This window comes from Myxocyprinus asiaticus, chromosome 5 (assembly GCF_019703515.2).
Source record: "Myxocyprinus asiaticus isolate MX2 ecotype Aquarium Trade chromosome 5, UBuf_Myxa_2, whole genome shotgun sequence".
In the NCBI taxonomy this organism is placed as follows: domain Eukaryota; kingdom Metazoa; phylum Chordata; class Actinopteri; order Cypriniformes; family Catostomidae; genus Myxocyprinus; species Myxocyprinus asiaticus.
In genome coordinates, this window is record NC_059348.1 from 54527547 (window position 1) to 54544800 (window position 17254).

At 37.4% G+C, this 17254-nt stretch overlaps 1 protein-coding gene across 2 annotated transcripts in view; it reads right to left on the reverse strand.

Moving 5' to 3' along the window:
* The window catches only part of LOC127441326 (neurocan core protein-like), an 80644-nt gene that overhangs the window by 59766 nt on the left and 3624 nt on the right, over nucleotides 1–17254 (reverse strand). The window contains exons 1-2 of one of the 2 annotated variants that reach the window (XM_051698610.1): nucleotides 4079–4163; nucleotides 689–762 (exon numbers count right to left, since the gene is read on the reverse strand). In XM_051698610.1, the coding sequence (XP_051554570.1) occupies nucleotides 689–755 (67 nt within the window). In that variant the 5' untranslated portion in view covers nucleotides 756–762; nucleotides 4079–4163. Of the gene's footprint in view, nucleotides 1–688; nucleotides 763–4078; nucleotides 4164–17254 lie in introns of those variants that run through there. The other variant, XM_051698609.1, reaches the window with a different exon arrangement.

Consider the following 17254-nt stretch of genomic DNA (forward strand, 5'->3'; position numbering starts at 1 on the left):
AATTTCAAATAGCAGGAAACGGCTTGTATCATTATACATCATTAGGGTTGGACACAGTCTGCAAACAATTAATTTGACTAGTTTTAGTTGCAATATACACTTGTTCAAAACCCCTCACTTAATAAATATTTAAAATGTCTTTTGTGTCCAACTTTATCGGTAAACCTGATATTAAAGAACCGATAAACGATTCAGTGAAACAGTGTAAAACTTCTTCTTTCGGCAGCTCCCGTTAGGAGTCGCCACAGCGGACCATTCGTGATCCGCATATTTGACATGGCACAGGTTTTACGCCGGATGCCCTTCCTGACTCAACCCCCAGTGGCTGGGAGACTCTCACTCATACCTACAGGGCAATTTACAGTCTCCGATTCCATGGAAAAGTGTAAATATCAGTTAAAAATATCAATAAAACCGATTATCGTCTATCTCTAGATTGGGTGAACTAGAAATACTATCTGTGATTTTAAACATCTACTTCTTGACTCATGACCGGATTATTTGATCAGAATTCCAAAACAAAATGTACATTTTCAGATGTGTTTACATTGGATTAAAAATGCATCAAAACCAGATACATTTGAGATCGGGGTATCTGGATGCCACTTGCTGAATTAAACATGCAACAACGTGAGGTCATGCAACAACATTGAAAAACATTATAAAACAAATGTGAAGTGGGACTCACCACAGCCAGTGCAGAACACAAGCAGAACTGCTAAAACCTGCAGCCCACCGACATCGAGACACGACATCCTGCTCCTGCAGACAGAAAGAGAGAATAGATAAGAGAACAAAAAGAGTTATAAGAACAATTCTGGCTGTATCTCAACCAAATCTCACACTTCTTCAATCAAATAAAAATGTGAGTCATCCTCGTGGTGGTGTAGTGACTCGCCTCATTCCGGGTGGCGGAGGACGAATCTCAGTTGCCTCTGCGTCTGAGACCGTCAATCCGTGCATCTTATCACGTGGCTTGTTGAGCGCATTACCGCGGAGACGTAGCGCATGTGGAGGCTTCGCGCTATTCTCCGCGGCATCCACGTACAACTCACCACGTGCCCCACCGAGAGCGAGAACCACATTATAGCGACCACGAGGAGGATACCTCATATGACTCTACCCTCCTTAGCAACCAGGCCAATTTGGTTGCTTAGGAGACCTGGCTGGAGTCACTCAGCATGCCCTGAATTCGAACTCGCAACTCCAGGTGTGGGAGTCAGCGTCAATACTCGCTGAGATACCCAGGCCCCATAATTTGTGAAACATTAACAGAATTAATTTCTGTGTAAATTGTTCACAAAACCTTTCTTATAAATGGAAAAAGAGCTATCTAATAAACAATCCATCTACAGATATTTACCTTTAACTTTATGAAACATATGAGCTCTGTAAATCGTTTGTAAAACCTTTAACAAACATACACATTTTCTGTGTAACTCATTTGTAAAAACTTTCCTTACATTTTTGTTTTAACTTGTTTTGTTGTTTTTATTTCCAATTTAGGTAACACTTTATAATAACTACACGTTATAGGGGGCCTGGGTAGCTCAGTGGTAAAATACGCTGGCTACCACCCCTGGAGTTCGCTAGTTCGAATCCCAGGGCGTGCTGAGTGACTCCAGCCAGGTCTCCTAAGCAACCAAATTGGCCCGGTTGCTAGGGAGGGTAGAGTCACATGGGGTAACCTCCTCGTGGTCGCTATAATGTGGTTTGTTCTCGGTGGGGCGCAAGGTGAATTGAGCGTGGTTGCCGCGGTGGATGCATAGTGCCACACGCGCTATGTCTCCGTGGCAACACGCTCAACAAGCCACGTGCCACGACAAGCCTTATCACGTGGCTCAACAAGCCACGTGATAAGATGCGCGGGTTGACTGTCTCAGACGCGGAGGCAACTGGGATTTGTCCTCCACCACCCGGACTGAGGCGAATCACTATGTGACCACGAGGACTTAGAGCGCATTGGGAATTGGGCATTCCAAATTGGGAGAAAAAGGGGAAAAATCCCCCCCCCCCCAAATAAAAAATAAAAAAATTAAATAACTACATGTTATAAAGTATTTATAAATCATTAGTTTATAGTTAATTGATCATTTATAAATTATTGTTCCTACATTATTAATACAATAATAGGCTACCTACAAATATAATGTAACACTTAGATATTTACTGTAGTAAACAATTTATTACTGTTTAATAAATTCATATATAAGCAGTTTGATAATTACTTGCTTTAATATATTTTGAACAGTAAGTGTTCCTAAAACATTAATTAAGCATTCACGTATTTCCAATTCATTGCATAAGTAAATTATGCATTTATGCGTTCTTAATGTTCTCATTAACACTTAACCATGTTTGCATCAACTGAAATATATTAGTTATGTATAGTTAACATATTGGATGAAAACCCATTACCAAACTGCTCATATATGAACTTACATAGTAACAATAAATTGCTTGCTGCAGAAAATATAAATGAATAACTTTCTATATTAGTGTATATACTCAATTAATGTATTGACAATCAAGGAACAATGATTTATAAATACAGAATTAACTATGAACTAATGCTTTACAAATACTTTAAACTGTGTAGCTATTATAAAGTGTTCCCTTCACTTCCTGTTTTCCTTTTTCTTTCTCTCCATCGTTTTTCTCCACGATCCTACTTCAGACACAAAGATCAGTACCTAATATCTTCAGAAGTGATATAATAGGTGTGGGTGAGAAACAGAACAATATTTAAGTCCTTTTTACTCTAAATCTCCACTTTCACTTTCACTTTCAGATGTAAAAGTGAAAGTTAAAATGGAGATTTAGAGTAAAGGGAGACTTAAATGTTAATCTGTTTCTCACCCACACCTTTCATATCGCTTCTGAAGACATGGATTAAACCTCTGGAGTTTTATGGATTAGTTTTATGCTGATTTATGTGACTTTTGGAGCTACAAAGGTCTGGTCACCATTCACTTGCATCGAATGGACCTGCAGAGCTAAGTTATTCTTCTAAAAATCTTTATTTGTGTTCTGCAGAAGAAAGAAAGTCATACATGTCTGGGATGACATGAGGGTGAGTAAATGATGAGAGAATTTTCCTTTTTGGGTGAACTATTCCTTTAAAGACTTGACCTGTGATGACAGTCAATCAGTAATCAGCTAATCCATCATGTATACACACACATCACACACATGCAGATTTAAAATGAAAAACAGAGGCTTTATCTGGGGGATTCTAAGATTCAGAAACCCTTGTTATTAATGACACCTGTGGCCATTAAGTGAACTGCAGCAGCTACCTGTTGCTCGTGCTCGCGCACACACTCCATAGGGACACGAGCGAGCATCGACCAAAACAATGACATAACATACAAAGAGACTGAACGTGATTCACCGACCTCATGCTGACAGATGAGGTAGCATAATTAAAATGACACAGTTATGATTGTTTTACTAGAAACTTTGAGACTGTATATATATCTGGAACAGGGCTAAAACAAAGTGTAGGTCTGACTATGCGAGACTGTAGTTTGAAGTAATCACTTTTCTTTGCATGATACATTGACTGCATTTATACGATAGCCTATGTCGGTGTTAGCTAGCTAGCCAGCTTTATCAATAGCTGTTAGCTAAATTTGGTGGATGATGACAGTAGCTGTTTATAAAATAGACTGTACATTATAAATATGTTGACACAATTCAGTATTGATGTGATTCCTTCACAACTGTCATTTTGACATATCGATGCGCTATTATTTTATAATAATAGATTGTATATATTTTCTGTATAACAAAGTTACGTTACACTAATGAATGGAGCTTTTTGCATTATCTTGAACATTGTCTAGCATTCATTTCATGTGTTATTGTAGTTTACCTTGCTGAGTAATTACAGATTAACATTGACATTAACCTGACTTTTAGTATAAAGAGAAGATCGTTGAAATTATTTGAAAGTTACGAAGCAAGGTAGCTTGCAATTCATCAGCGTTAGCAGGCAAGATCAAGTTAGTTAAAATGACACAGATCAATCCTTATGGCACTATACTTCACATGCTTTGCAGTTATGTAAGTTTACCTGTCCAATAAGAAGAACACCAATTCAGGGTCAGTTTTGATCCCCAAAACCGAACGAAAGTCCCTGCAGGAATCAAATGTCCTGCCGATGTTCACTCTAGTTTTCGCTCGACCACAATCACATTCCCGCTTAACCAGACGGGATTCAGTAGTTTGTTGTCGCTGTTGAATAGCGGAAGAGAAGCACTGAGGCAAGGCTCTCGGGAGCGCGCATAAACGTCACATCCTTTGGATTTTCCCGGCAAAAGCGACCCGCTCCCTTCGCATGAAAATCAGTCTACAGGCTTTAATAGGCAACCTAGGAAGTCCGGGAAGGGCTCATTTTCTTAGGTTGTGTTACAAGCCGTTCACACATTGGCAAAAAAAGGCTCATGAGACCAAAAAAAAAAAAACACTTTCAGAATAGTAATCAGCCACCTCTCTTTCTATTCTATCCTATTCTATCCTTTTCATTAGCTGAACTTTCCCTTTGCTGTATCACCATGGTGCCGTCACTTTAAATCTCTCAGTCTGTCTCTCTCTCTCAGTGGGTGGCCTGTCTCTCTGTATCCTTCATGCTGTCTTTAATACCACTCTCTAGTCCACCTTTTTTACTTGTGATGAAACCCAGATATACTGTACATATTAATATTCAGAGTTATTATAATACACAGTATTGCATGTAGTTCATTAGTATTACTCAGAAGTTACATATGGAAATATGCAGTAACATGAACGCTGTAAAATGAAGTGTGTCCGAACTTTCAACTGAAATCCATTATAATGGTGTTTACAAAGGCAAGTGTCGCTATTACTATTACTCATATTTAGAGTTAATGGTTTGAATAAACCCCTAACACTAAGTATTAAATGTTCAGTGTGTAACTCGTCCTGCAGACATGAATCATGCCTCAAATCATGTGGTTTGTTGAGGAGAGGTGAGCTGTTATTTTACTAAGAAATCACACTTACGTAGATGATAAAACAGATGAAAATAATCTCATAGACTTACATTGAAGGAGGGACTCGAGTCATATCTAGAGACCAGAATAGAGGCTTGGAGGTGGACTCTTTAGATATTAAATTATGATTTACTATATTATAGTAAACAACCACCCAGAACACTCAGGCAACACACACATCACCCTAGCAACTGCCAAGCATTCCCTAACAAGCACCTGGAATTCCCTAGCAACCGACTAGCAAATACCTAGAACACCCAAGCAACTACCAAGCTAGCAACCTCCCGGAACACCCTAGCAATACCCTAGGAACTGAATAGCAGTGCCCTAACAACCACATGGAACTCCTCAGCAACCACCTAGCGACCTCCCAGAACACCCTAGCAACAACCAAATAATGCATTAGCAACCTCCCAAAACTCCCTACTGACCACCCCGAACACCCTAGCAACTGTCTAGTAGTGCCTTACCAGCCACCAGCAACCCCATAGCAACAGCCGTGCAACTATCTAGAACACCCAAGAAACTATCAAGCAATGCCCTAGCAACCTACCAGACCACCTTTGCAACACCCTAGCATCCACCCTAAACCAGCCAGAACACCCTAGCAATACCCTAGCGACCACCTAGCAATAACCTGGCAATGACCCAGAACATCCTCGTAACTGCCTAGTAATGCCCTAGAAACCACTCAGAACACCTTAGCAATGGATTAGCAAATACTGAGCCAAGGCAAGGGAGTCATGCGAACGCTTAAGCAACTACCAAGTAATGCCCTAGCAACCATCCTGAACATCCTAGCAACCACCACAAACACTCTTGCAACACCCTTGGGATCACTCAAGATACCCTAGCGACCACCTAGCAATGCCCTGGCAGTGACCCAGACCTTCCTCGTAACTGCCTAACAACACCCAAGAAACCACTCAGAACACCTTAGCAATGGATTAGCAAATACTAGGCAAGCTTCATGCAATTGCGAAAATAATCAATAAAACAGATTATTGCAAAAAATATACAATTTCACCTGATAGCTTTGAATTTTTATGCTTTTTAGAGTATTACACTGTTAGCTTCGCAACATGATAACATCTGCCAAAGCACCTCCAAAAGAAAAAGAGAAAAAGAGAAGTTGGTTGGTTGAAAAGATGCCAGCTCACTAGCTCAAGCCAAAGAGAATAGATAGAGACAGAACGGATGATACGAAAGCACCAGAGAAATACACTGTCAAAACACAGGAAAAATGCGCAAAAATTTTACCTTTAGGGGTACAACAGCTTGTCACTGGGGCAGAACCCTCAAAGGTACACCCACTGTACCCTTTATATGTTATTCGGAACGTATTTGTACCTAAACTGTCCCTAAAAGGTACATATTAGTACCTTAAGGTGTAAAGAAGGTACAGTGAGTGGGTGTACCTTTGAGGGTACTGCCCCAGTGACAAGCTGAATTTTTGCACATTTTTTCTGACAGTGTAAAAGCAAGAAGGAACACTTCTTTACCGGCATGGGAAAGTCGTGCACCCTCTCAGTTAGAGGCAATGAACATGTCTGATGAGTTTCTGAGTGAGCGAGCAGATTTTCTCTCTACTGTATACTCACAATCACTGTCTCTACAGCCATTTAGCATTTCAATTCCTCCAGGATTCAACATCGGTTTTGTCCAGGGTGATTTAAATCACATCGGTTTGCTGTGCACTTTAGAGCAGTAAACAGACACAAAGACAGTTGAGGCCCGTTTGAAATCAGCAACATGACTGAGGTGAATAGACTGTAACTATAGCAGCTCTTTCATGCAGCGGTAAGCAAGACTTTGTGCTTGTGTATTAGAGAGGTGCGGCAAACCGACCCGTACCCGACAAACTGTTGGGTTTTAGGATGGGTTTGGATCGGATTTTCATATCATTTTAAACTATAATATTTGATTAAAATATTTTAAAAACTGTTTATAATAAAATGTATACTAAATTAGAGGCAGTGTTGGGGAAGCATCTTTCAATTATAAAGTACATTGTACATGTAGCTTGTCAAACTACAGTTTTACAGTATATGCAGTATATATATATATATATATATATATATATATATACTTTACAATAAGGTTTCATTCGTTAACGTAAGTTAATGCATTAGGTATCATGAACAAACAATTAATAATATATTTTTTTCATAATTTATTAATCATGTTAATGGAATGTTCTGGATTCAACACAAGTTAAGCTCAATGGACAGCATTTGTGGCATAATATTTATTACCACAAAAATTAATTCCAACTTGTCCCTCCTTTTTTTTTAAAAAAAAGCCAAAACCAAGGTTACAGTGAGACACTTACAATGGAAGTCAATGGGGCCAATTTTTGGAGGGTTTAAAGGCAGAAATGTGAAGATTATAATTTTATAAAAGCACTTCTGTTAAAAACCTGTATTACTTGAGCTGTAAAGTTGTATAAATAAAAAAATAGGGTTTTTTGACATTACATCATCATGGTAACAAAGTTGTAAAATTGTCCATAACTTACACAGAAAAGGTTAGTAAGCGATTTTATCACACTAAAATAAAACTTAAGTGTTTCCGTCATTTGTTATAATTTGTCACATCATGATACAATATGACACAACACAATATGATACAATACAATATGATACATAACGATATATGATATGATACAATATTAAACAACACATCACGATACGATACGATGTGATACAACACATCACGATACGATGTGATACAACACATCATGATACGATGCGATACAACACATCAATACATAACGATATGATGTGATACAACACATCATGATACGATGCGATACAACACATCAATACATAACGATACGATGTGATACAACACATCATGATACGATGCGATACAACACATCAATACATAACGATACGATGTGATACAACACATCACGATACGATGTGATGTGATACAACACATCAATACATCACGATACAATGTGATGCAACACATCAAGACATCACGATACGATGTGATACAACACATAACGATACGATGTGATACAACACATCAATACATCACGGAACGATGTGATACAACTCATCACGATACGATGTGATACAACACATCACGATAGGATGTGATACAACACATCAATACATCACGATACGATGTGATGCAACACATCAAGACATCACGATACGATGTGATACAACACATCAGTACATCACGATACGATGTGATGCAACACATCAAGACATCACGATACAATGTGATACAACTCATCATGATACGATGTGATACAACACATCAATACATCACGATACGATGTGATGCAACACATCAAGACATCACGATACAATGTGATACAACTCATCATGATACGATGTGATACAACACATCAATACATCACGGTACGATGTGATACAACACATCGCGATACGATGTGATACAACACATCGCGATATGATGTGATACAAAACATCACGATATGATGTGATACAACACATCATGATACAATGTGATACAACACATCAATACATCAGGATACGATGTGATACAACACATCACGATACGATGTGATACAACACATCAAGATACGATGTGATACAACACATCAATACATCACGATACGATGTGATACAACACATCACGATACGATGTGATATGATACAACACTTCACATCACGATACAATACGACACAACACAATATGATACAATACAATAAGATACATAATGATATATGATATGATACAATATTAAACACATCACATCACGATATGGCACAATGCAACACACCAAGATACGATACAACAAATCACATCATGATAAGATATGATGCAAAGCGATACGATACAACACAACACATAACGATACGAAACAATATGATAAATATCGATATTTGATATGATACCACATTAAACAACCACATAACATCACGATACGATATTATATAACACAGTAGAACATGTCAAGACGTCGAAACCAACCAGCAGAAGATCTGTCTTCTCATTATCTCCTCCGTCAATCTTAAGGTGAGCAGTTTTCACTCAGGTTAAAGGTCATAATCAGTGCTAACCATGTACAAAACTGTGCACTTCAAAGGACACATCACTAATCACTTATTTTCTGAAACCACAGATTTACTGTATGTGAATTTGTTGTACTGTATATTCTCATTACTAGTGATGTCAAAAGTACCGGTATTTGGTATCAAGTACTTAAATAAGTACCAAGGACCGACTCAATTCCATACCCACATGGCTGCTTCCAAATGCTCACACACAAATTTGACATATTTTGGGGAAAGAATAAATGCACAATTAATTGAAATAAAATCGTGACATGTCCAGTGTGATTATTAAACAGCATAAGATTGCAATCTTAAGTCTACATGAGCTGCGTGCTTAAAAGTGGATGTGTGAAGAAGACTGCCCATAACTCCAAACTCCACAGAATCATGTGCGCTGTGCGTGATATGAGATGACAAAGCAGAGCACTAATCCACAATGAAGCGTGCAGCACATGCAAACTATCTGTATTTTAGTATTTCCTATTCATTTCCCATGGCGGGTCAAAAATGACCCAGAACATCACAAGTGTTGCTTTTTTACCACCCCTTAGACTTATCGAATCAAGTCCAGATAGCTAGTGGAGGAAAAGTCACCATGTCTTGTATCACTCAGATAAAAGATAACATTTTTATTAAAGAAAAAAATCAAAACATGTTCAAAGAGACCCGAACAGTGCACAAGGATTAAGTAAAATATACTATTCACTGTAGTAGTAATAATAACAATAATTATTATTATTATCATAAATAATAATAATAATAATACAAATTAAGCAATATATCACAAACAAGAGTGCTGATGTACTAAATAAAAGTTTGGTAAAAATAATGCAATGGTATGTTAAAATGTAACTGTTGTATATTCATTGGTTAAAAGTTTTGGAATTAATTTGACTACATACTATTTTGATGATGTAATTCAACTTTAAAACATGGAATTCAAAAAAAAAAAATGGAAAACAGGATTTAGGAAAAATAAAACAGATTTCACAAGGGCCCTACTTAACACTTAAGCAATGCATACTGTACTTCATTGAGAAACACTTGAAGGACAAATTCATTTATTATTTACACTGATATGTAACTTTTTATATAGGCTAAAGGTGTGTGTTCAATAGCACATTACCATATTAGCATACTTTTACTTTGGTATTGATATTGGCATCGAGAACCATGAAATTTTATTGGCAATTTGGTACCAATTACTGAAATTTTGGTATCGTGACAACACTACTCATTACAATGGTGCCTTGACAATTCATGGTAATTCTAACTTTATCTCTCACAATTGCAACTTTATATCTGATCCCACCATGGAGGAGAAAAATAAAAAAAGGTCATTCTGAATTTATATCTCACTATTGGGACTATTTCTCGCAATTACGATTTTATATCTCACAATTTCCACTTTACGTCTCACAATTGCAACTTTATATCTTGCAATCTCGACTCTCATAATTCACAGAAATATCGTCTCAATTGCAAGTCTGCAACTTTGTTTATATCTCGTAGGTGCAACTTTACATTAGAGGTCTGCACGAGCCTTAAAATTCAACCCGAACCTGACCCGTACCCGAGACCGAATGGTACCGTCAGATTTTTAAGCCTGAACCTGAAATCGTTCACTTTCTTTATAATTTCTTCTCCTAGCAAGTATTGTTGCAATAGGCTGATTTTATGTAAGCATTGTAGGCAACATTCCTAACAGTATTGTAACAGTAAACATACACAGTTTAAAAAAAAAAAAAACACTGGCTGACATTTTATCAAGCCCTAAAACTTTATGCAGAACATTTGGGATAATGTGAAACATGTAACTTGTTCAGAACGTTGAATCTTTGTTTCAGCTGCGCTAAAAACAATCTAGATGCAGCGCAACGAATGAAACAAATCACAGGTGTCTCGACATGCGTTTTTGAAATGTGAAGTTCTTTTTAACTTTGTACAGTGTCATAAAAAATGTGCCGGTCTTGTGCGAGACGCTGAAGAAACAGTAAGAAGCAGTGCAACAGTCAAAGACGTCTGTCCAGAAAAACAATGGTGTGGCAGAGAGGAGGGCGGGGCCGGGTCGTGATGCTGCACACCCGGCCCCTAATCAGGCTAATCAAGCCCACGAGAGGGATAAAGGCAACCGGAGGCAGCAGTTCGGGAGAGAGAGAGTTACGGGCAGCTGCCCTGCATGTGTTTATGTTTGTGTCTTTTTGTTTTATTAAATATTACTTTGATGCACATACAGGGCAGCTGCCCGTAACTCTCTCTCTCCCGAACTGCTGCCTCCGGTTGCCTTTATCCCTCTCGTGGGCTTGATTAGCCTGATTAGGGGCCGGGTGTGCAGCATCACGACCCGGCCCCGCCCTCCTCCCTGCCACAGATGGAAAAACAAAGAGTTTACTGTGTTAGGTAGGCCGACCCAAACCCGAAGTCATACTTGAAAAACTGACCCAAACCCGACCCGAAACCTGACAGTTTCTCGGGTCCCGTCACGCCCGGGTTGGGTTGCAGATCTCTACTTCACATCTGATCCCACCACAGAAGAAAATAATAAAAGAAGGTAAATCTGACTTTATATCTCACAATTGTGACTATTTATTGCAATTGCGAGTTTATATCACATAATTGTGACTTTATAAGTCACAATTTCCACTTTATTTCTCAACTTGCAACTTCATACAGTATCTTGCAATCTCAACTCTATATCTTGTAATTATAAGAAATAATGTCACGATTTTGAGATATTAAGTTAGAATTACCATTTTCATTTTTTTTATTCCATGGCAATGTCTGGCTTCCATACATTACTGATATTTTTCCTTATTTGTATTGTATTGCTTTAGCAATATTGTATGTAAAACAATCATGCCAAATAAAGTAATTTATAATAAAAAAAAATTCTCTCTCTCTCTCTCTCTCTCTCTCTCTCTCTCTCTCTCTCTCTCTCTCTCTTCCTCACACAAAAACACACTTTCACTTAAAGTAAATGATCCGACACACAAAAAACGACAGCTCTACCAGGCTCAAATCTACAGACGGTGGTTTAAAAGATAATAAACAAATTTTGGGGGCTTTTCAGAATTTCCAGGACATTTCCATGTTTATATATATATATATATATATATATATATATATATATATATATATATATATATATTGTCCCTGCGGTGGTCTTTTTCATGTTGATGAGTCAATGTTGCAGGACAAACAAACAGAGCAATGTTCAAAAGCGCCAAAGAGTCAAAGTGTTACACTTCTCGGAGAAATCAACATATATGGATTATAACTGACCATGCATATTAAAGGAAAGTTCTGGTTTCAATATAAGCTAAGCTCAATCGACAGCAATCAGGCACATTTGCACACACATATTTAAGTCTAGCCACTGGCACTGAGAAGTGTCTCACAGCCATCCGGCACAGCTGAGAACATTATCAAAAGACGAGAATCGCCTCTGAAACAGGAGAAACCCGAGATAATGAACCACTAAACCAGCTGCCTGCCAACCATGGCTGGTTAATCCAACAAGAAACAGACAGGCTGACAGTAAGACAGTAAACACAGACAACAGACGGCTAACTTGCTGATTAGCATTATCCACACCAATAACTGTCCAAACATAGCTGTGTGTTTTGATGTATATGACACATTGCTTATTATAGCCAGCGTTTGCTCACTGTGCCGAGCGCCTGACTGTGTACTCGCTGGCAAACCAAGTGGTAACTGGCAGTCTGGTTGCCATGGATTCTTCGGAATACTGGGAGACAAACAAACCGTGGAGGAAAAATGCCCCATTGTCTTTTGCATATGGATGAGTTCACACTCGCTGGCGGTGACAGTCTGCGTGTTAACACATTTCTAAATGCAGCTTAATAAAGTCTATATATAATTATTAAAATATATATTTTAATATTTGCAGCCTATATATAGGCTTTTATTTAGAATGATAAATGAATATTCAAATAATCAATAATAATATACAAATATTTTATCTATTCATTTATTTGTAATTATTTAAAGTTGTAATTATTAAAAATATTGTAACATGTATTATATATTATATTATATTATATATATATACATGTAATATTAAAATACTTTTTCAATTATATACATTATATATATATATATATATATATATATATATATATATATATATATATAATAAAAAATAATAATTAAAATGTAAAATAGTTAAAAATAAAATAAATAGATAAAATAGAGAAACATATTTAGCTGTAATGTTTGCTATATATATATATATATATATATATACACTGTATATAATTGAAAAAGTATTTTAATATTACATGTATATATATAATATAATATAATATAATATATAATACATGTTACAATATTTTTAATAATTAAAATTGTAAATAATTAAAAATAAATGAATAGATAAAATATTTGTATATTATTATTGATTATTTGAATATTCATTTATCATTCTAACTAAAACAATATTTAACATTATAAATGATATACTAAACACTGCAAAACAAAAAGGTCTATTTAATATATACTCTGTGGAAAGTTGTTGCATTAATAAACAATTTTTACATGATCTATTCCTTAAAAATGACTTTCATTGGTGTAGCCTGATGTAGTCTGGTTTATTCAGGCAATAAATCATCTTTTTGACATGAATGAAATCAGTTTATTTAGATGTTCTAACATGAAGGGTTCCTTGTCTGTATACATAACTGCAGAATGACCTTTTCTTTTAATATACTGTAATTATCACATTTGCACTCATCTGCCAGTGAATTTGTTGGATTTGCTGAGGACAAATATGTCACTGTGTTGAACACACAAATGCAGTTGTGTTCTATGAACCAAAATATGCTTGAAGGCACTTCAGCATCTGTCTGCGTGTCACGCGTGGAGAATGGACTACAGCCAAACACAAAGAAACACAGAGTCATTCCTTTGTTTGACTGGGTTTTTTTCTTTTTTAACTGGCCATTACATGGCCTGTTGTCATTGGCTGAGGGGGGTTGGGAGAAATCTCCAGTAGACCAATGAATAGAAGAGGAAGAATTAAAGAGAGAGAAGTTGAAGGGCCAGTGACAAATAAGGAGTGCAAAGATGCATCATAATAATAATAAAATACAAAGACAGAATTCTCACCCGGTATAACACATCCTGATATCTTTGAAGCAGGTTTCTGTTTTCATTTTAGGTGTAGACAGTTATGTGTAATGAGATTTTGCCACTTTCAAGCCTAATGTCTTCTTGCATTGTAATTGCACATGAAAAATATTTATTGTAGAGGTGAATCATTAAGTGTAGTATTTTTCTTTAATAAAAATATAGCTTTATGTTTTGAATTTGCTCAGGACTCCAAAATTTCTGACACATCACTGACCCATTTACTATGATTTTTACATATTCTCAAATGTGATTGTTGCTTGCTCATGCAAAAGTCGCTGCCTGAATGCTAAGATGTAGTGGCTGGTTGTTTACTGGTCCAAGTCAAAAGAGTCCGACCCCAAATCTCTATGATATTCTGGTGTTTAGATGACTCGAGTCCCTCCTTTAATGCAAGTGAATTATTCTCCAGTGTGTCCACTGCAGTAATGATACCAGTGAATCAATCCATCTGTAGCAGAACAGCAAATGCATGGGAGCTGTCCAGTGCTGAAATACAGTCAAGTGAAGCTAGGACATTTTTAACCCTGGTTTAATTTAATCCTGCATTATCTTGCTCCATGTTTCACACTCAGTCTGAGTTTTTAATTAATGCTGGGAAATTCAATGAGGCAAACATTGTTTAGTTTTTATTGGTTTTCTGTTGCTAAACAACTCAAAGCTGGATTTCCAATAAATCAAGCTACTTATGTGTGTACATGATACATCTAGATCAAAACTCACTGGCGATTCCCATGGCAACACTCATATTGCACTGTAAACAGTGCTTTGAAAATAAAGGTAAATCATAGTAAAAGAAAAAAGCTCCCTGAACACTGGAATAACTTCAGTTTCCAAAACTCATTTACACACACACACACACACACACACATACACACACACACACACACACACACACACACACAGAGAAGTCAGTTTCACTCTGGTCTCCAACACTATCAGTCGTACATGTCTTTACTAACCCAGGAGAGTTTCACAAAATATCTCACCAATGCCTCAAACTGTGCTCATAATTTGCCATATTACCAGCATCAGCACCAAGAGCAGCATCTACATTCTTCAAAATTTCACCTTTTTTGTTCCATGAAAAAAAAACAAAAAAACAATAAGGGTTTGGAATGACAGGAGGGTGAGTAAGTGATTACAGAACTTTCATTAGTCATATCCCTTCAAGAGTGAAAGCAGTCAGCAATAACCACAGAATGAAACTGAAATGTTCTGAACTAATAAAACCAAACGGATGAAATTTAACTGTCTCGTCTTACATTTCAACATCTCACTGACCTTCACAGCTCAGATTTCTCCTGCTCTCATCTGTCTTTCTGTGATGTCTGTGATGGCATGCACGTGCCGTTGTGTGCTTGGCACGGTGCCAGAGACCCTCCAGTGAACTTACACTTATCAAGACGCATTTAATTATGCATGTGAACGGCTGAAGAACTCTGAGCTGACGCACGTCCTGCATTACTGAGATTGTATGCAGGTGTTATGGGGGTTGCTAAGGTGTTCTTAGTTGTTTTAAGAGTGTTGCTATGGTGTTCTGGGGGGTTGCCAGGGTGTTAATATGTGGTTGCTATGTTGTTCGTAGTGGTTTTAAGAATGTTGCTAGGGTGTTTTGGATGGTTGCCAGGGTGTTGCTATGTGGTTGCTATGGTGTCTTTAATGGTTTTAAATTTGTTGCTAGGGTGTTCTGGGGGGTTGCCAGGGTGTTGCTATGTGGTTGCTAAGTTGTTCGTAGTGGTTTTAAGAATGTCGCTGGGGTGTTTTGGTTGGTTGCCAGGGTGTTGCTATGTGGTTGCTAAGGTGTCTTTAATGGTTTTAAATATGTTGCTAGGGTGTTCTTGGGGGTTGCCATGGTGTTGCAATGTGGTTGCTTAGGTGTTCTTAGTGGTTTTAAGAATGTTGCTAGGATGATTTGGGTGGTTGCCAGGGTGTTGTTATGTGGTTGCTAAGATGTTCTTAGTGGTTTTAAGAGTGTTGTAAGGGTTTTCTGATTGGTTGCCATGGTTTTGCTATGTGGTTGCTGAAGTGTTATGAGCATTTTTTAGCATGTTACTATGTGGTTGCTAAGGTGTTCTTAGTGGTTTTAATGTTGCTCTAGTATTCTGGGTGACTGCCAGAGTGTAGCTATGTGGATGTTAAGATGTTTTTAGCATGTTGCTATACAGGTTTTCTGAGTGGTTGCTAGGGTATTACTAGATGGTTACTAGGGTGTTCTGGGTAGTTGCTAGGTGGTTGTAACTGGTCCAAGTCAAAATACATTCTCCCTGATATTCTGGTTTCTAGATATGCCTCGAGTCCCTTTGTCAGTGTAAGTCTACGGGATTTTTGCACCTGTTTTATGGTCCATCAGGTGAAAATGGCAAGCGTGATCTCTTGGTAAAGTAACAGCACACCTCAGGTATCAGGTAACAGGTATCATTCATGCATGGAGCACAAATACTGCAGGACCACTTACACACCGAATATTTAATACTTACTGTTAGAGGTTTGATCAAATCACTAGCCCTCAGTATGAGCAATAATAACAGTGATGCTTTTTTCCTGATTTAATACTCCAGTACACTGCATAAAGTCTCTCATGCAGCAGTATAAACCGATCAATACATCAGAGCTCATTCAGCTGAGCGTTTAAAGCACAAGGCAGAACGGCAGTATGTTTGTTCAAGAAACACCACTTCATCAGTTCCTGATCCATAGAGATGCAGGATTTAAATACAGCAAATACAGACAAAGACCTGAGCAAACAGCCGCTGTCACATTCATACTGAACACAAACACAGAGAAATGCTTCTTATAAGATACGTAATATGCACCAATGTAAAATAATGAACAATTCACAATGCAGCTTCTATCTAGAATTGTACATGCTGCAAGTAAAATTAGACATTGATTAAACGTTTAGGACTTTAGAAACCTGGCATAGAAAAAGAGTTTACTGTTTGTATAGGAAAACATAAACTCTGATATGATCAGCTTCCAATATCAGCTAATTCAGAGCAATACTGATAATTAAAAAAATAATGGGTGAATCTCAAAAAGAAATGTCCA